Source organism: Notothenia rossii (assembly GCF_949606895.1).
Source record: "Notothenia rossii genome assembly, chromosome: 8".
Lineage (NCBI taxonomy): Eukaryota > Metazoa > Chordata > Actinopteri > Perciformes > Nototheniidae > Notothenia > Notothenia rossii.
The window spans coordinates 74,833,528-74,853,409 of record NC_136906.1 but is presented as its reverse complement, the minus strand read 5'-3'; the positions used below and the strand labels follow the sequence as shown (position 1 = coordinate 74,853,409).

The 19,882-nt window shown below is 40.1% G+C and overlaps 1 protein-coding gene and 1 long non-coding RNA gene across 2 annotated transcripts in view; one reads left to right on the top strand and one right to left on the bottom strand.

The window, feature by feature from the left end:
* Positions 1-12,137, top strand: part of LOC307016488 — a 48,989-nt gene extending 36,852 nt beyond the window's left edge. Inside the window, exon 3 of the long non-coding RNA XR_013801825.1 lies at positions 11,986-12,137. This is a non-coding gene — a long non-coding RNA (uncharacterized lncRNA). The remainder of the gene's footprint in view (positions 1-11,985) is intronic.
* tfap2b (transcription factor AP-2 beta) lies at positions 1,852-15,186 on the bottom strand. Its single transcript, XM_079645602.1, has 7 exons — positions 15,114-15,186; positions 12,001-12,441; positions 10,471-10,525; positions 8,537-8,756; positions 7,932-8,050; positions 7,039-7,180; positions 1,852-3,055 (listed from the first exon to the last, which is right to left on the bottom strand). The coding sequence occupies exons 1-7, from the start codon at positions 15,159-15,161 to the stop codon at positions 2,770-2,772; spliced, it is 1,311 nt and encodes a 436-aa protein (XP_079501728.1). The 5' UTR covers positions 15,162-15,186; the 3' UTR covers positions 1,852-2,769.
* Positions 15,187-19,882: the final 4,696 nt, after the last annotated feature.

Sequence of the window (19,882 nt, the reverse complement as noted above, 5' to 3'; positions counted from 1 at the left end):
TCAGCAGCTTCCTGTCTTTGTTGAGCGGGAATCGCTCGCGGACATGCGGGTGCTGAACTCTGCACCTGCGTCACGCGGCGTTCCACTCCACGGGTTACACTGAGCCCGCGGGACACTCTCTCTATCTCTCCCTCCCTCCCCTCTCTCTCTCAAATTCAAAGAAGCTTTATTGGCATGACCATATCAAAACACACTCTTGTCATTATATCAGTATCTTCTCTGCGTCTCTCAAAAATATCTAGCTGCCAAATACTACACATAACAAAAACAACTGTCTGTCAGACAACATGACTTCAGACTCTCTTCCTCTTTTACTCATTCTTAAATTCATATTTAAAGAAGCTTTATCACCATATCACAAATTGCCAAAGCACATTGTCCAAGGTGGTACAATGCACAGTTTGGTTGATTTCAGATTGGTTGATTTTTGTTTTAAAAATGTTATAAGCATGTTTTTTGAGTTAAGATTACCCTTTTCTATTTCCTTACAGACAAAGGTGTCTAGGAGTTTCCCTTTTTTAAGGTGGTCTGTAATGACAATGACAGTGTTATGGTTTTTAAGTTATTTAAAAAAAAAAAATCGAATCTGTCTCTGCCTTTGGAGCTCCGTATTCTCTCCGTCTCTCTTTCTCATTATCTTTCTCCCTTTACTTTTTCTCTGTGTGTCTCGCGCTCTCCCGTCATTAGCACACCGGCGGTAGAGCCCCAACGCACATCGGGCCCGCGAGGCACGATTCTATTCCCCCTGCGCGCGTGTGTGAGAGAGAGAAGCCTCTCCGAAAAGAGAGCCTCTCTGACCGGAAAATGCAGCCAATTATCTCCCAGTATCCATCATTGCGTGTTTCAGAGCCTTTGCAGTATTATAATCCAGATAGAGTTGCCTAACAAAGCTATATATATATATGATTGTAAAAACATATTCTTATTTTGAATATTAATCTTGAACATGGCCTTAAATGTGTAAGAATTTCAGAATATCTTTAATAGCCAACAATAACAAAATAGAGGTCACAATTTTGAACTTTTTGTGTAAAAATAATATAACTGTTACTACTTTAATCTATTGTCATTTATGGAATATACTCAATTATCCTCACTGCAAATTAAGTCTATTAAGGTAAACCTATAGCAATTGTAACAGAAAACCTTAAAGACTCATTTAGTTGTCCATGTATCACTCGGTCCATGTTTTACATTTTGGTGTTGGAGTTTCCTTTTTTATTTGCTTTTGAATCAAAGATTGTGCTGTTTGATATCAGTTTTCCTACCTCCCTGCAGGAGAATGTAAGGATGGATTTTGCTACAGATTATTGTTTCATTCAGACTGAGGGATTTTACTAGTTTTTTTTTGTTGATGAATATCTGAAATTCTTACTTGTCAATAACCGTATATTGACTTGTCTGCTGCTGCAAATAGTTGGAATGAAATTAAAATATGTTATGCTTTATGTTGGTCCATTAATTAGATAGTAATGTTTGTTACACTGGTATACCTAATCCATTTAGACATTTATTTTGTGATGAACACGTTGTTAAAATACACACTAAATCAGATTCAATGCAAATTTGAAACCCTCACATTTAAAACCACGATGAATAAGAGGATATTTTTGGGACCCAACTCCAATTTCCGTCGTTCAGAAAGTGGAATTTGATTTGGGAAATGTCAACTATTTCTTGAGGCGTTCTTTAATATTTCATTAAAAACAAATGAGGTTAAGTTGTCTGACATCAGCCAAAGAATACCAGGTTTTATATTTCGGATATGGTGACTCTGATTCCCAAACTTTAGTGGATGATTCACTGGAGAAAAGGCGCAGGCTGCACACCTCGCATAATAAAACACATGGTTTATTATCAATGTGATAGAAATGAAATCACTGGACAATTAGAAGCATGTCTACCCATCATCAGCACCATGACAACAGCTCTATAAGAACAGAAAAACACTCCCCCCCCCCCCCCACCACCCACCCCCCTCCGGCTCACAAAAGTCGAATCACAGATAAATAGGCCTACTCCAAAATAGCTGGTGCACCTATTTACACAACCATCCATTTAAATTAATATAAATAAATATTTACACACATAAATAAACCCCCTCCCCCCTCTCGTTAAGTGACCACACAAACCTGTTTCACAGATAAAATGCTTCATACCCACAATGCTTTTTTCCTGTGTGAGGACAAACACACTGAAAGAACTGAAACGTTGACTTTAATTAAATATATGATGTCAACAGATTTCACACAGCTGTATTGGGTTAGTGCAAAGCAATAATATTGAGTTTAAATAAAGTATTATTAGGTTCAACTTAATATTATTGCTTTCAACTAACCTGATGTGAAATTGTTGACATAATACATTTGATTAAAGTCAATGTATCAGTTTGTACTGTACACACACACACACACACACACACACACACACACACACACACACACACACACACACACACACACACACACACACACACACACACACACACACACACACACACACACTGTAGTTTTTTGCAGCATCACAGTCTCACAGGATGCAGGCAGGGGGAGCGAAATGGATGTAACACAGTAACCATCATGTCCTCAGGGGAATGAAAAGAACGTAACACAGATGAAACATCCCTCTGTGCTCTCTGACACTAGCCCACAGGTCTCCTCTTCCTCTTCCTCCTCTTCCTCTTCGGCCCTGTCAGTGACAGTGGTGTAAAGCTAGAAGTGTATCGCCTCTGTCTGTGTGTCTGCCTCCCATCGTCTCCCCCGCCTCGCTTCATTTCCGCTGCTTCTCCTCTTTGTCGGCCTTGTTGTCCCCGTGCCGGTTGTTGTTGGGGGGGCTGTTGATGAACATCTTGTCCAGTCCTTTGAGGGCCTCGGTGAGGTAGTTCTGCAGGGTGGTGAGCGCGGCGCAGAGGGCGGGCGAGCCGAAGCCGTGCGTGATGAAGGAGAAGTGGGAGAGGCAGCTCTGGATGCCCGGCTCCAGGATGGGGCTCGGCCGAGAGTTTCCCAGGGGGGTCCTGTCCTGGGCCAGCAGGTCTGAGAACTCCTTACACAGCTGTCTGCATGGGGGGGGTGGGGACAAGAAGATGTCAGGAGGGAGACATGGGTTTCCCTAAAATAGTTACACCACTGCTGATAGTGGTTATTCAATGGCAGTACATTACATGTTACTTGTTAGACGCTTTTATCCAAAGCATACTCAATACTGTGGGCAATCCCCACAGGAGCAATTTGGGGTGAAGTTTCTCAGGGACACAACGACATGCTGACTGCAGTGGGACTCGAACTTGCTATCCTCTGATTCAAAGATCAGCGCACTAACCCACTGCGCCACACGCCCCTAGTATGTATTAACCTTGCTTCAGTGTGCACATGGGGCTTGTTTGACTGTAGTCTAATGTCTCTCTGTGTATATTTGTATCAATGTGTCCCTTCTGGATGTGATGGGATGGGTTTTAGTGTCCCCTGGATGTTTTTGCACATGCAAACCAAAGATAACGTTGAGTTTCACTCAATAAGTAAGACCATCCTTTATTTATTTATATTATTAATTTGATTATTAGCCAAACATTTATTTATTGTTTTTGTATGTTATTAGTGGAAAGGCTGACACCACATTTTCTCTGATCTTGCAACTCTACTGCACCTGTGTCTGTGTCCAACACAATCCAAAGATCACCTTTAGTTTCCTGCAGTTATAATCAAAATGCATCTTATAGAAACACAATGAGTTGCTACTATCCAATTAATACTCAGATGCCTATCAATACCAACCCGTCACCAAAACAGTAGACAGTATATGTGTGTCCCATGACTAGCTTAAAAGCCTCAGAAAATCCTCCCCAGTCAACACCTTACTGCGATGCCCCTGTGGGGAGAGTATTTGGCAGCATTTGTTGTAGATTTGTTCCCGCAATACCTGACACTAAATATAACCAACTCATAACACAGACAAAATGAACAGAGCCGGAAAACAAATTACAATTTTACAGTTCTTTGGTGAAAAACAACTTCAAAAACAATTGTGTCAATAATGTTGCAGTTTGAAAGGATTCAATCCATCAATGTTTATTTATACAGCCCAATATCACAAATGTTACATTTGCTTTAGAAATGATGTTGTGTTAGCTATCAGTTGTACTAACCTAAAAAGTGCAAATAAATCATGGCTGCAGAGGTTTAATGGATAACAACATGGTACCAACACTGATCAAATGATTGCAGATACTTGAGCATAAACGCCCAATAATAACTATAGCGACATGTAGGTGCTTAAGAGCTGAGCTAAGTATAACCAGATTGTGCAGGGATAGTCAGTGACATTCTCAATAAAAAAGCCCCCTCAGCACTTACCTACAGCCCACCCTCTGTAAGGACCTGAAACTAAACTCTACAGCCTCTCTTAATGCTGTGTGCCAAACTAACTGTATCTTATCTTAAATGATCAGCTTGTACCAAATCCACCCCAAAGGACAATAGCCTGATGCTTTTCCCTTTCAACTCCTTTAAGTCATGTTGTGTAACTGTATCCTTAAGGCTTATTTTGCAATGTAGCAAACTTTCTTTAAACTTTTCTCTATTTACTTCTGTTTCCACATTTTGAAATTGTGTTGGAAGAGGCATGAACTTGATGCAGCTGCTAAACAGGATGCCTCCAGAAGAGCCTTCAAATCCCTAAAAACTTCAACAAAATGTTCTGGCAAAGGCTTGAGAAGTGTATCGTTTGTTTCTGTTCACAATCCAAAGATATACTTGATTTGAAAGACCTGACATTGAACAATTATCTTTAATTTGCTATGTTTTAAAAAGGGAAACTGTTTCTGCTCCTGCCTCCATCGGACACCCTCTCAAACCTTATTCTGAACCCATACCATTAACGTTTAACTAATGATCTTCGGGAAATTAGAGAACGCTATAAATGTATAGAGAAATGTAAGGCTAATGCCAATATGACATTGTACGAAAATGCCATATTTATGTCTAGAAAATTAATTCAAACGAATACAAGAGCAAGGAAGTCGCATGGTTTGAGGCCCCAGCATTTAAAGCCAATGTTTAAATGGAAATATATGTAATTGAAGCCAAAAGGTAATTAAATGCATCTTCAGTCTTCCCTTCAAATTCCATACAAAAAATGCAACGGTGAGAGAGAATCACGTCTCCTTAAAATGTCAGTAAATCCTCCTCTTGGTTTTAGGCCCACATTTGATATTCAAGAGACCTCTCTCTCCCTCTCTTTCTCTCAAAATGTGTGCCATACACACACACACGCACACACACCCAATGAGCGGCCTTAGGGCTGAGCTCCACTAAATGAGTGACAGGCGGTGCAGGCCGAGCCCAGCTGGGGTTAGGGAGCAGAGAGGAGAAACAGAGAGGAGGAGCTCCACCCGGGGCGACTCTCAGGGCCTCGCTGTTGTTTTCTGACGACTTGAAACACTTCACTGCTAAATAATGAATTTCTAACAGGCAGCACCGACACCGAGTATTGGAACAGGTTTGAATCTGAGCATCAAACATCCACCACCGAAACACACCGTACATACTGATATCACACACACACACACACACACACACACACACACACACACACACACACACACACACACACACACACACACACACACACACACACACACACACACACACACACACACACACACACACACACACACACACACACACACACAGCACTATTTATGCAAGCTAAAAATACAAGTTTCCTGAAGGGCTCTTTGTTACAGCCCTGCATGCAACGTTTTTTTTGTATCCAGAAAACTCATTCAGGGGAATACATGGACACAGAATGGGACTGTTCATTATTAATTGGCGAAAGGCTTTTTTTAACATTTTAAAAATAGGAAAAAATCCAAAGTGATTCTGGGATTTAAACCACATTCCCTCTCCTAGCCTAGTTTCCCTTTAAAGAAAATCTATGTTGCTCGGTTTTTAAAAGTAATCACTACATCCTGGATTCAATTCCACAGTTTAACAGCCATAAAAAATGGATTAATATAAGTACCTCTACGAGGAGAGCCAGTAAAATCCATCGCCTTTAAGACCAGAAGCAGAGGTCAAACGCACACAAGCAACGTCAAAGCTGCGATTTAATAATGTCTGAGACTTATGTAGGCTACATTAAAGTGTCCATCAAATAAGGTTTGTGTATACTTGAATAACACGTTATTTATGTGGCAAAAATAATCCCTTTGCTTTTAAGATTCTTGACTCAAAGGCAGATTGATCCTAATTTCGTAAACGGTTGAAATTACTTTAACTGCCCTCAATTTCCTCTGTGGTTTTTCAATCAGTCATTACGTTACAGGTTAGATCCATATAGAGTTTGATGCTTTTCATTAAGAAAATCTCCCTTTCCTCTTTAAATGTCAATGCCATGGCTCACTGTGTCAAAATGGACTGTGTGATATAGAGTGAAGCGCAGAGGAGAGGTTTGCACCCTCGGGGGTATTAAAGAGGGGGCCGTAGAGAAGCCCCCAGGAAAATGGGGGAGAGTTTAATTTCACAATAATTTCATTCATCATAAATGTAACTACTTGCAGAAGAAGCACGTTTTCACCCTGTATGTGTGACGGTTATGTAATTCAAATTAACAGCAACCACAGCCTTTCTAAATGGCATCCTGGAACTGTAAACCTAAAACCATATTTTTGGGGGACATTTAATTAGGATAACATCTCATACAAGAACAGCATGTACTATATATATTATGAGACTTACAGGACTTCTTTGTAAATTCATTTTGTTGAGAATTTACTGGAAAAACCCCTCTCTCTGTGTCCTTACAAAAACATGTTTCTCCCCTCTGTGTTGACAGACTGACTATATGTGTCATTAGCATGCCGCCATGTTATTGTGTCTAAGTACCTAAATGGCTCATTTGAAATGAAAGCAATACTCTTATTTACCACATGGTATCTCCTATGCTGCGCATCAGACATGTATACTATTCTATGACAGACAGAAAACAGCGTATGGAGGCTATGAGGGAGCTGAATCTAATCAAGCAGTCCATCAGACTCACTTTGTCGCCAGCAGCATGTTTTTCCGCGTGTGCAGCTCGTTGGGGTCAGCGTGCTGCCGGTTGAGGTACTCGCTCACGGCTTTGGTGGGAAACTCCGTCTCGCAGAGGTAACCGAAATCCCGGGCAAGGTGCACCGCCTCACCTGGGGGGGGGGGGGGTGGATATGTGAGGTTATAGTCGGGGTGAATTTTATATACACATACAATATCGCTACATGACAATCATGCATGTCCTTCTGTTTTAGTAGCCTATAGCGATTCCTGAATAGAAAGACTTTACGTGTTAAAACTGGGATGCTTTCCTTTTACGCACGAAATTCCCTAAGCTGTCATCCTCTCAGAGAAAGCAAATGGTGATGGTAATTGTTTCCACATTTTTGTTGTAAAAGTCAATAACAAAAAAGAGAGCTCTTGCATAACGCTTTGTGCAGACGAGTGCACACATTGAAAATTGAGACGTGTTCAAGTATTTTGAAAGCGCAGAAATAAATATTGATATACTTGTATATTACGCTGGATCAGGAAAATCTGACTCAATGAAAATGTTGGTTTAAACCGGTTAGGCCCATGCTGCAGCCTCTAATCAATGAGTTAATCATTTAATTTAATTCACTAACCCCAGTCCTCTTCTCTTCACTCCTTCAAAATCAAATATGTATTTACTTTGTATTCAATGTAGCCATTTGAGAAAGACAGTCTCATTCTTCCAACCTGTAAGGTCATGAACTTTGCAATCCTGTATTTTGGCCGTGCGTAATTGTTGGTGATTTTGAAATCTTTGTCATGGGGGGCAAACATTTTTTTCGGACTTCTAGAGCCAAACTTCCCCATTAATCAATCTCAGAGTAAGGATTATGTTTCTGTATTTATGGATAAACACAGTAAAGCGATCACCTTCTACAAGAGATGTTAGTAATGTGACATTGGCAGCTTTGCGTCTTCCAGCAGGTAAATTCAGTCCAATCTTCTCCAGTTTTTCTCTCAGACATCTCCCACCGTTTTTGGACTTTGCTCTGTAGAAAAATGAAGAAATAATTCATGTTAAATGCTTTATAAAAGAACCAGGACATATATGCCATATGTCTCTCACAAGGCATTCCATTAAATTATCAATATTCCCATAGGAAGTTCAAAAATCCAAATTGAAACACATTGGACAGGTTAGATCTTCTCAGAAAGATAAATAAGAATGACAAAATACAATACTTAAGTTACAGCATGAGATAACAACAATATAATTAGGTTACACTGTTTAAATATATACATATATCAATGAATATACATTTTATTTATGTGTGCATGTTTTTAAGTTGTTGTCTTTTTAGTTTCTATCCGCATCAAGTTCTCCAGAGATTGTGTTAAAATCTGGGAAGTTCAGATGCCTTTGAATTCAACTCAGGGTTTAATAAACATCTCCTCTGCATATTTAAGAAGCCACACGCTTTTTCTCAACCCAGACGTTATCCCTGCGTCAACATGCTCTGAGGCTGCAGTCGTACCTTCTCAACACGCCCCCCAACAGGGATGCGTTCAGGCACTCTGGCGGGGACAGTCTCCTCTGCACCTCCCCTACGGTCACTTTGTACTTGGAAGTGGAGCTGAGCAGCGACAGGCGGCCCGGTACCGAGCAGAACACCTCGTTAATGCTCACGGTGATGCCTCCCATCAGCCCGTCCTTCCCGAGCATCAGGGAGCCCATGTGCTTGTGAGGCATGGGAACTGAAAGAGGACATTACATAACGTTTAAAAAACAAATGAGATTTTCTTTTTTTGAGACCTATTTGGGAAATGCAGTCACAGAAGCATGCAAACAAGGCATTGCAGTGCACACGTATTAAAAAAAAAAAAAAATACAGAATAGGCTACACAAAAGAGAGTATAGGGAAAGATAGCCATCTTACAAAAAATTCCAAACATAAAGGGGGCTGTGAGTTTTAATCTATTGTGTCAAACGTTGTGAAACCCATTGGTGTAAAGCAACTAACATTTACTCAAGTAGCCTACTGTGTACCATTTTGAGGTACTTACATTTTACTTGAGTATGCTGCTTTATACTTCTACTCCTCTACACTTAAAAAGGAAATAGTGCACTTTAACTCCACTTTATTTAACAGCTGTGGCTTATTTTACCAAAAAGCATCTCTAAAAATTAAACTAACTCTTTAGGTCACAAAAGAGTCCAATTATTTCCTTATTTTTTTTACAAAAAGTCAAATTTTACAATCAGAACTTTGTCTATACAGTAAAATGCTATTTGATGCAACAATATTATCTAGTAATGTCACATTATGTAAATATAATGATATACACAAAGGCTATTCTTCTGCACAATGATTACTTTTTCTTTTTACACTTTAGCTACATTTTGCTGATTGTAATTTATTTTATACTTGTAATGGAGTATTTTGACATTAATGTATTGGTACTTTCTATACTCGAGTAAAGCATCCACAGATACTCGTGAGACCACGCGCACTACAGGAAGGAGCCCTGGCCTAATGAAGTGCCCACGCGCCGGGCATTTATTATTATTTAATGTCTCATTACAATAGTATCGATTGTTGATTGGCTCTCGCTCTCAAATTGAATCCCTTCGTTTTTTTGTGTGACAGAATTTGCGTCAATGACTAAATTGCCATTTTCGTTAAATGAATGGGAAAAAAATCCCTGTTAACTTTGGCCCAGGTTACAACACAGTCTTTGCTGCGACATACATTTGCATTATCATAGATTTATACTTTTGGAGGGGGGCCACAGGGGGGGTCCAGGCTCAGTGTTACAGGGGCACAGTGTGTGTGTGTGTGTGGGGGGGGGGGGGGGGGGGTTGATGGCTCCACGGGGGATAATACCGCAGATTAGCTGTAAACGAGCTCACGAGATCTCCGTGAGCGGTGTCATTTATTACATCAGCGGCTTAAATGCCCCGCGGGGAGCTCAGTCACTCAACATCCCGTAACTAAATCACCGCACATCATCAGCGACCCTCCGCCTGCGAGTCAATATACCGGGATCGTTAACCCATGCACGAAATCCTCAGCCTGGGCACCGGAAAAACAGGATGAACCCACAGAGATCCACCTTTTACTTCCCAAAGCATCGAGGTATGTCACATCTGGTCCACTTTAGATCCAAGTTGTGCCTTTTTTTTATTGGCTCTACAGAACATAAATCATTGTAATTTACGTCATGTGACAAACATAAATTAGCCTCTCATTTGGTACAGGCACGAAAGGAACCTCAAAAAAGGCGAGCAGCCCTATTATGTCTATTTCAAAAACATGTAAAAATACAGATATGTATTCATTTATGTTTTTGTTTTTGGTGAACATTTTTTATATTTGTAAATCTAGTCATTGTTGTCATATTGTAGAACTATTGGCAACATATCTAAGAGCTGAGACGTGGTGTGTTTGTGTGTGTGTTTGTGTCTTACCTTTCTTAATTACTGATTGATCAAGGATGTTCGTTCCGTTGGTGTCGTCAAGAGTCTGGTATATCCAAAATAATTGCAAACCATTATAACAATATAATAGTGTGCTTCGTACAAAGGAATCCAGAGTGTAATAAAAAAGTATATTTATATTTTTTTGCTACATATTGCAGGATTCATTTAAATGTAAGGTCTCGAAAAGCAGGGGAAACATTGTCTGTTTTCCACAGAACAAACACATCTTGTTTATAATCCATTTCCTCTTTTTACTCATCATGACGTGACTCATAGAGAATAATGTTCTCCCAAATGTAAAGCCTCATTCATCACTCTCATTCATCAGCCTGCGAGATAGATTGCTCTTTGAATAGACCTGCTGCTGTCACGCTCGTATAAAATAAAATAGGACTTGTTAAAACAAATTTAAACGGGGTTAATAAATGCATGACACAACTACGTAAAGGCAGAAATGAGAATGTAATGTGGAGGTTAAATGGCAAACAATTCGTGATGGTTGTGCCCTGAGGGGGAAACAGAGGAAGATGAAATCTTTCACAGATGACAATAATGTCTCTGTCTCCAAAAATGACATCCTTCAAATTAAAAAAATTAACTAACCACATTAATACGAGCATGGATTTAATCATATAAATACTAATAATAATAAATTCATATAATTATAATAATTACAAATAATAATAAAATATCGTAAATGATAAAAAATAAAAATATAACATGTGTGCACACAATTGAATTGTTTCCTTTCATGTTTAAATGACCAATTAACAGCATATCCTCAAGGCTTATGGATTAATCATTAGGCAACACAAGGCAGTAAAGAAGGGTGATTTTAAATTCTAATTCACATAAGCAACATTTGAGCTCCATGCAGCACTTTTTGAAATATTCTCCGTCTCAGCATCTTCTCACCAGAGATGTCTCAGCTCTCTGAAGACAGTTGGTTTAGCTTTGGGCCATTTGTGTTCAGGCTTCAGCTGCAGAGAGCTCAGCCCTGAGGGAGCTGATCTGAGATCACTGACCTCGACACTAAAGCACCGAGACAATGAAGGAGACCACCGCCAACAATTACCCATCCCTCTCCTGTATAGTTTATTTTTTAGTAGCTATTTCGTGCCATCCAAAACTAGAACAATTTGCCATCCAAATGTTCATATACCTGGAGTGAATCGACAATACTTTATTCATCCCAAATTGGGAAATTATTTTGTAACAGAGCAGTGTTGTCAAGTATTACCCATTGAGATAGATATAGAGTAGATATGTTAGGTATATACATATTTTACTGTAAATAGGAATGGGTTGAATTAATGATTAAAATGCATACACGTCTATTGAGATAATATATAACTGTATTCCCCATTTTGTCAAACAGACCTAGTTGCTCCCTGACTTGCAGGTTTTACCATTCGGGATATCCAAATATATTTAAAACAACTTTTTATACAATAAAAACAAAATCATCATAATTTTCACTTTTCGATTTCATGTAATCCTCAGATTCCTCTGCCTCACCTGAACATCCTCCATGCCGTGCAGCCCGTGCAGCAGACCGTCTCCCATCCCGTCCAGGCCCGGGTGCATTAGCACATCGGGCCGCCTCACACCGTAGTCCCTCCGCGGGTCCAGCCCGGACAGCTGAGACAACGAGGCCCGAGGTTGTGCCAGCAGCGCGGAGCTATCCATCCGCTCCACCACCGCGTCCTGCCGCTGCCGCGCTCCCCACGCGCTCTGCTGGCTCTGGTGCAGCGAGTTTAGGGTGTACGGGTCGGTGACGTGGGAATACGGGTCCTGGCTCTGGTAGTGAGCGAGCGGCTGGTACGGCGGCGGAAAGTAGGGCGGCTGGAAGTCCGAGGTCGGTGCGTGAGACAGCGGGGGCGCACTGGAGTAGGGTCCCGCGTGCGAGCCCAGTTGGGACAGGCGCGAGCTGTGGCTCGAGACACCGTCATGCCGGTCCTTGAATAGGAAAACACAAAATAAATAAACTCTATACGGAAATGGAACCACCTTTTTATAACGAAATAAAACTAAAAAGAGGCCTATGGTCCATGATGCATTTTAAGAGCATATTGCCTGGTGATGTAGCCAAAGTAACTGGCATTGAATCTCCTTTACAAAAAACACAATAAATGCAAAAAGCAAAATGTGTCTAATTTAAATCTCAGAACGAAAAACCTCCGAGCAGTCTCTACCGATTTGTGCAAATGATTCAAACGCTTTATTGTCATATGCACATTACCTAGTTATGACAATGACAACCTTAAATCCCAGGCTCCTCCAACAATGCAACATAAATAAACATAGGCATAAAACAATAAAAATAGTGCAAGACGAAACAGAGTATAAATAAACACACTGTGAGGGAAGGAAACTCACCGCGGTGGAGTAGGAGTGAACTAACATTTGAACATTTAACATAAAACAGCTGGATGGTAAAGTGTTGGCTCCAGAAAGCGAGTGTCTGCAGGCAGGGCCGGTGAGCAGAATCCTTCTCCGCCCCGAGCAGCCGTCGCTCTGACTGTGAGCCACCGAGCACCGCCTCTACCCCCGGTATACGGTGTAATTGTTATTCATGACTGAGACTTACAGGAATATTAATGTGTGCGAGGCAGGGGACTGGCGACACATGGAGCGTGAAGCCTCTCGCGCAACCGTGAGTGACGTTTAGATTCCGTGGAGAGGCGAAACGACGCGAACAGCACGAGATGGAGAGAGCCCTCTGTCAGGAGAAAGCGAACAGGGCGAGCACACCCAGGAGGAATTCCTCATTATTAAAAAAAACGCACTTTGGGAGCTTTTTCATATAAGTACAAATCTGACGCCGGGAATACTCGCTTTCTCGCCGTTGGAGACACTTTGGCACACACCATCACTGCAGACAGACTTTGACGTTTTAAACCAACATGAATCCAGTTGTCAGATTTAACCATTTAAACAGAAGATGGTGTTTAACCATGACATTAAGATTGCATCTGTGATACATTACATACATTATCCTGCCAATGCAATGTAGCCACCAAAGTAAAAGCCATTCTACTTTTACGCACAGCCACAACATACTGAAAAATTCCTCTTTCTGTGATTTTGAGTGCTCTACAGTATTTCAAAGCATGGTACAAGAGTTGGTCCAAAGCAAAGCTGCTTCACCAATCTGTGCAACCCTCTGAGAAACTCCGAACCAACTTACCATAATAAAATATTGAGATTTGCAAACAACATTGTCTCCAACCCCAGTCATGTCCTGAACAGTGAATATGAATTGTTGCCATTCAATCCGAGATACAGGGTCCCAATATTTAAAAAAGTTAGACTGAAGCACTCTTTATGCACCAGCCAATCCTACACTAAATACAGAGCTTGATCCCAGATCCTTGTACGTTAAAGAATCTTGATCGCCCTCAGTGATTGTAATGTTATTTAATAAGTCTGGTTTCTTGTATTCTTGTTTTAATATTTGTCCCTCTTGATGTTGCAAATGGAGCTACTATGATGCAAGAACAATGCATTGTTCTTCCTTTGATGTTACACACAATTACTATAGTATATTATCTTATACCTGCACAAAGGTGGTTACTTATGAAGATTTTTCTCCAATCCTCCCAATGTGTTTAAGCTAAACTTCATCCTGCCACAACACACACTAAAGAACACACGCTGAATAAACGGTGTCTCATTGCAGCTGCCTCTTGACACACACACACACCCGAGACACTACAGGGCGCACGAGGGGCTCGCGTGAATGGTGTCACGAGTCAAAAGAAGCGATTAAACTTTATATTGTACACTGCACCCCACCCCCCCACCCCTCTCTCTTGGATGACTTGTTTAACAACATTAGAGCCTCCCCTCCCTCGCGCCGTGGGAGAAAAGCCATGTGCGGCACGAGACAAGGGTTTCCCACCGGGCTGAGACGAGGGGCCTCACGAGCTTTTGTGCTCGAGCCCATTGAGCGCGAGCCGGAGCACTATTTCACCCCCGCGTGCTGCGGTATTTCTTCCCTCGCTTGTTTGAAATAAAAAAATAATTGTTCTTGGATCAAAGCCAAATGATTTACATACTTCTGACACACCATCTAACACTCTGACCCAGTGCTTCTATTTATATTTATTAGGAGGTATTTTCAAATCTAAAATTGACTTTTTTTGGATGCGTTACAGTTTTTTATTTCTAAATAGCTTAAAAATAATAATTTAAGAGGTAAATTATTATTTTAATTAAGTAGTTTAACGTTGCTCATAAACTTTATTTTTGCATTTTTGCGCAGTGCCGTATTTAAAATATATACATCAAAATTAAAGAAATTTAAAAACACAATAAGTCTATATCCACTGTCAAAAAATATTATTTTCCGTTTTACCATGATCCAGAAAGTGAGTGGACGTACACCTAGCAACACAATACCAACACATTTGACCAAAAATGGACCACACATCAAATCAAATATCGGTCATAACGAATTTGTCCTGTAGTTACATTTCCTCCAATTCATATTCACACCCAGCACACCACAGAATATCAGGCCTAAAAGCCTCATGCAATACCTCAGTTATCTCGACACTGCATTATTCCCCAGAAAAAAAGCGTGTAATAAATCCTGCTGAGCACAAACAGACGGACGGAAACGTTACCTCGTAAATATCTTCATACTTGACATTCTCAACTAGTTTCCACAGCATGGTCGCTTCTCCGGTGTCGGTAAACCGAATGCAGCCAAGTGAGGAAGAGGAGTCTCATCTCTCTCTCTCTCTCAGTCTCTCCTCCCTCCCTCCCCCCTTTTCTCTCTCTCTCTTTGTGAATGGGAAACCCCTGTAATGTAAAGACAGCAGCAGCAGGCTCTCCATCTATGAGCAGCAGCAAATACAAAGAACAGATGTTTCATTTATTTATCGTGCAGCCTTTGTCATTTTCAAAATAAAAGCAGTTAGCGAACGCCTTTCATGTATGTTGCAGGTTGAACAACTTGGACTAAGAGACAACTAAGAGACACATTGTGATATTTGAATGTTTGGGAAGAATATGCTGCAATGACTAAAAGGGGACATTATGTAGTGTAATTTAACTTTTGCTGTTGTTACTAAAACAAGGAACATGCATACAAATATATATATATATATATATATATATATATATATATAGTCCAATTTATAGTTGTGTCTCCCTTTTCTCGAATATTCCTAAATGTCAGACATTGAACCCCTCGGTTTGGTTGTTGGACATGAAGACAACAATAGCAATCATTCCAGGACATAATCATTATATTCCTGACTAACCTCATCAATAACACAAGCCTCTAAAACGGTATCATGGCTCCTTAACATTGGTTAAATTAGTTGTCTTTATGAGAGGGATGTGCATGTGTTCCCTCTTTCGGTGTTGTGATGGTGGCAGAGGAGAGCGCCATCTTAACTTGTTGATGCAAAATCTCTTGTGGTTGTAGATTTGGGTTAAAACCTGCTCACTGTGAGGGCAGATAGAATCCACATTCATATTATATTCTTCCGAGCATTCAGTGACCTCTTTGTGCATAATTGATATGTGCCTATATATTTGTATGACACTATGCTGCATATTTACACAACAGGACTCACTGATCAGTGATGGAAGGTGCATCAATTTCTAGTTGGAGTAATGGATAATAACTTGATCTCGTGTCATCATTTCCAGTCAAATATACAATGATGGTGTTAAAGTATATGTATCAGCTGACTTGGTAATGGTCACAGTGTATCCAACAAACACTGCTCTGTTGGGGCCAAAACAGTAGTATTTTTATCAATGTAAATGTCCCACTTAGTATTACAGGATGTATGTTATGATATCTCACACTCATGTCAAATAGGCCTGTTTGAGATGAATGTACAAAACACAATGCAATACCTATTCCTATAGGATACTGCACTTGAATGTTTAACAACATTTAATTGGCAGGTATACATTACACTATAGGTGTTATAGACAATAAGTAATATATATGAACACATTTATTAGCATTATTGGATATCCAAATAATCAATATCCAGTGTATCTCAGTAATTGAATTTTAAAGAAGTTTTTTACTGATATGAAAATTATTTTATTTAAAATATATGTTCTCAAGCATTCGGGGAAGAAATTGTCAAAGATGCATAATGTCATTTTTGTATGCCTATAAAATATTTTCTTTTCAAGTCATATCAAATAACACCATTGCGTTACGTTTCTTAGTAATCTTAAATTCAATATATATTAAATTCGATATTTTTGTTTAATATTTGACTCTTTTTAACCATTGTAAACCCCTTCAACATCCCCATATTTATTTCAAATGGGACTTTATGTGTGTGACAACTGCGCCCCCTAGTGTCCCAAGACTAAACATGCATCCACCCATCAAAACTTGCTTCTTTGTAGAATAATTATTTTTCAATGAAAGAAAGGGCATTATAACTAAACACTAATGTATGTGTATGTTATTTACAGTCCAAACATTTGATTTCTTTCCTAGGTAATTCACGTTTTGACCAGAAAATGTCTAAACATCTTTGGTAGCAGAGTTGGTGTTTTTTCACTTACTTCCAAAAAGCATGGATCAAGTGAAAAGGTCTGAAAAAGCAAAAACGCTTGTAATATATAGATTGTCCTTAGTGACCCCGATGAAGGCCGCCATTGTTGAGCTCTTTTGATGTTTGATGAAAGAAAAAAAAAAGCTGCCACTGAGAAAACCAGACATGAATGTTTAAGATGCACGGCTGTTCCCATGTTCTCTGGAATGACCTGCTGCCAAAGATCACACACACACACACACACACACACACACACACACACACACACACACACACACACACACACACACACACACACACACACACACACACACACACACACACACACTCACACTCACACTCACACTCACACTCACACTCACTCTCTTAAAGTAAAACACACACACACATGGCAGAGCATATGACTGTCAGCAGTGACAGATGTCCTGACAGTCTGGAGGTCTGGAGGCATGTTTCTGGTCGCTGTCCTGCAGGCATTGACACACAATGTATCAGCATACATTACACACACATGTCACCCTAGTGCTGCTCTATCTGCTCCCTGCCTTTTGTTTGCAACCATCAATAAAATACAAATATATATTTATCTTCCGCTCTTCTCTAAATGGGATTTAGGTCAGGAGGAGCAGTGTGGTCATATGTTTTAACTCACCTGTTTGAGGGACACTGATATTTAATTTTCTCTACTGTTGCTCAGGGTCATGTTTGATTAGACAACATGTGTCTTGTGCAGATATTTAATTTTACCCCTGCTTTTTTTCTGATGTAGCAAAGAGAACTGCAGTGAATTCAAAATATTGTGTAGTATTATGTACTCTACTATTTATTGTAGCACAGACTTTGTGTCACTAAGGACAAACTCTGCATCACATTTGATGGTTTGTCAAATTAAATGTGATAACCATCTGCCTAAAAAAACCTGAATAGAAGGACATGAAACCAAGTATTCATCCGGATTCCTTTTGTATTTTACAGTACTTCTCGTACATGTTTTAATGCAATTTATTGTAGACATTAAGGATTAAGAATCTAGGTTTAATGATTGTATTGTTTTTCTTTATTTTTTGACCTTTTATACTGTTTTAATAATATATGCAACATTCATAACTTCCTTATAACTTGGTGGTGACTTTCCAGCACGGTGACCATAACAGCAATACAGCCCTCATTCACTCCTTCTTTCACCATTATCATAACATCTTAAGATATCTTAATTTTTTTGTCTGTATTGATCAGGAATTCATTTTCTAATCCTATCCAGTTAACATGAAGTCAAACAGACACCAGCTGCAGTTCTGCTTTTGACCACTAGGTCGCACTAGAACACCACACAAAGAGTGACAGGCTCAGCAATAATGCAACATGGAGTACAGCATGTATTTGATAATCTATCAGCATGGAAATCTGTAAACGTCAGTAATCGGTTGAAAGGATGACTTGACTGTTTTTAAATGCCTTTGTCTGAATGTCTTTCATTTTTGTAAAGCACCTTGAATTGCCTTGTGTTGAAAGGTGCTATATAAATACACTTGCCTTGCCTTGAGGAATATGTCAACAGAATTTTTTTTTAAAGAAAAACAATTATGTTACATATAAACAAAAAGATAGATCCTCTTTTACAGCAGACATTTTGACATGTACTGTAGGAGAATAGCTGGTGGAAAAACGAATGAAGGATTTCAATTTAGCTGCTTCGGTTTCAGGGTCCTGGTTTTGTGCATGTTTTCTCTCAGTCTAGGTTTAAATAAAACGGAATAATATGGATGTATTTAGAAGCTTTTCGTGCAGTAATATGCAAACTACAGTCTGTAAACATTTACGGCCTCAAGACTTCCTCCAATAGATTAGAAACACCATAAACAAAAAACACCATAACTTTTAATAAACTCGTTTTTTACAGTGTTGGCAGACCACCAGTGACCATCAGCTTGACCCTGTACGGCCTGTGGGATGCTTACAGAAGAGGGAAAGATAAAATGACTAAATGATAACTTTGCATTCAAATACAAACGGTAGTGAGTCTTCAATAAAACCTTAAATAAGACTTGTATCACCTCAACCAAACTCCATTATACTACAGCTGTAAAAAAAACACCGCTTCCACATCCCCTTCACTCTCAGGATCGAACTATTGGAAGCAGCAGAGGTACTACATGTAGAATACAGCGTTCCAGTCCTGGATTTGGGGGTGTCGTGTGTGTGTGTGTGTGTGTGTGTGTGTGTGTGTGTGTGTGTGTGGGTGTGTGTGTGTGTGGTGTGTGTGTGTGTGTGTGTGTGTGTGTGTGTGTGTGTGTGTGTGTGTGTGTGTGTGTGTGTGTGTGTGTGTGTGTGTGTGTGTGTGTGTGTGTGTGTGTGTGTGTGTGTGTGTGTGTGTGTGTGTGTGTGTGTGTGTGTGTGTGTGTGTGTGTGTGTGTGTGTGTGTGTGTGACAGACATTGAGGACAGCAGCTAAGGAGAAGGCCTTGAATGTTCCTGAACGGGATCAGGACAGAGGAAGAAGAGGTTTTAGCAGAGAACCAGGGGGTGAGGGGGGGGGGTTATATCTTCAGAGGATGGAGACTGCAGAGAGGGGGCTTAGAAGTTGGCAGATTTTGCTTTTCGTGACTGTGGGGCGCAGTCAGCAGGAGTTATAGTCCCTCTGAGACCTCACTGTTTAATTCACTTCTATATAAATGGCAGAAATCATTGCGCGCAGTTGAAGAATTTCCTAGTGTGTGTTTTGGATGTTAGAGCTCCATGTGTAAATATCCGCACTGAAGGGATGCATGCCTTTTAATTAGATTGATCAGAAAGGATGCACACTGAACAGGAGAACATTGAACGCCTGATGGAGACAACGGAGCGCTGCATTGAAAT

What these genes read in the sequence shown, in the direction of transcription:
- tfap2b (XM_079645602.1), bottom strand. Translation starts at nt 15,161, where the DNA reads ATGCTGTGGAAACTAGTTGAGAATGTCAAGTATGAAGATATTTACGAG. An exon ending in AGTATGAAGATATTTACGAG is followed by an intron (nt 12,442 to 15,113) that starts GTAACGTTTCCG and finishes TTCCTATTCAAG; the next exon opens with GACCGGCATGACGGTGTCTC. An exon ending in ACTAACATCTCTTGTAGAAG is followed by an intron (nt 7,181 to 7,931) that starts GTGATCGCTTTA and finishes CCCCCCCCCCAG; the next exon opens with GTGAGGCGGTGCACCTTGCC.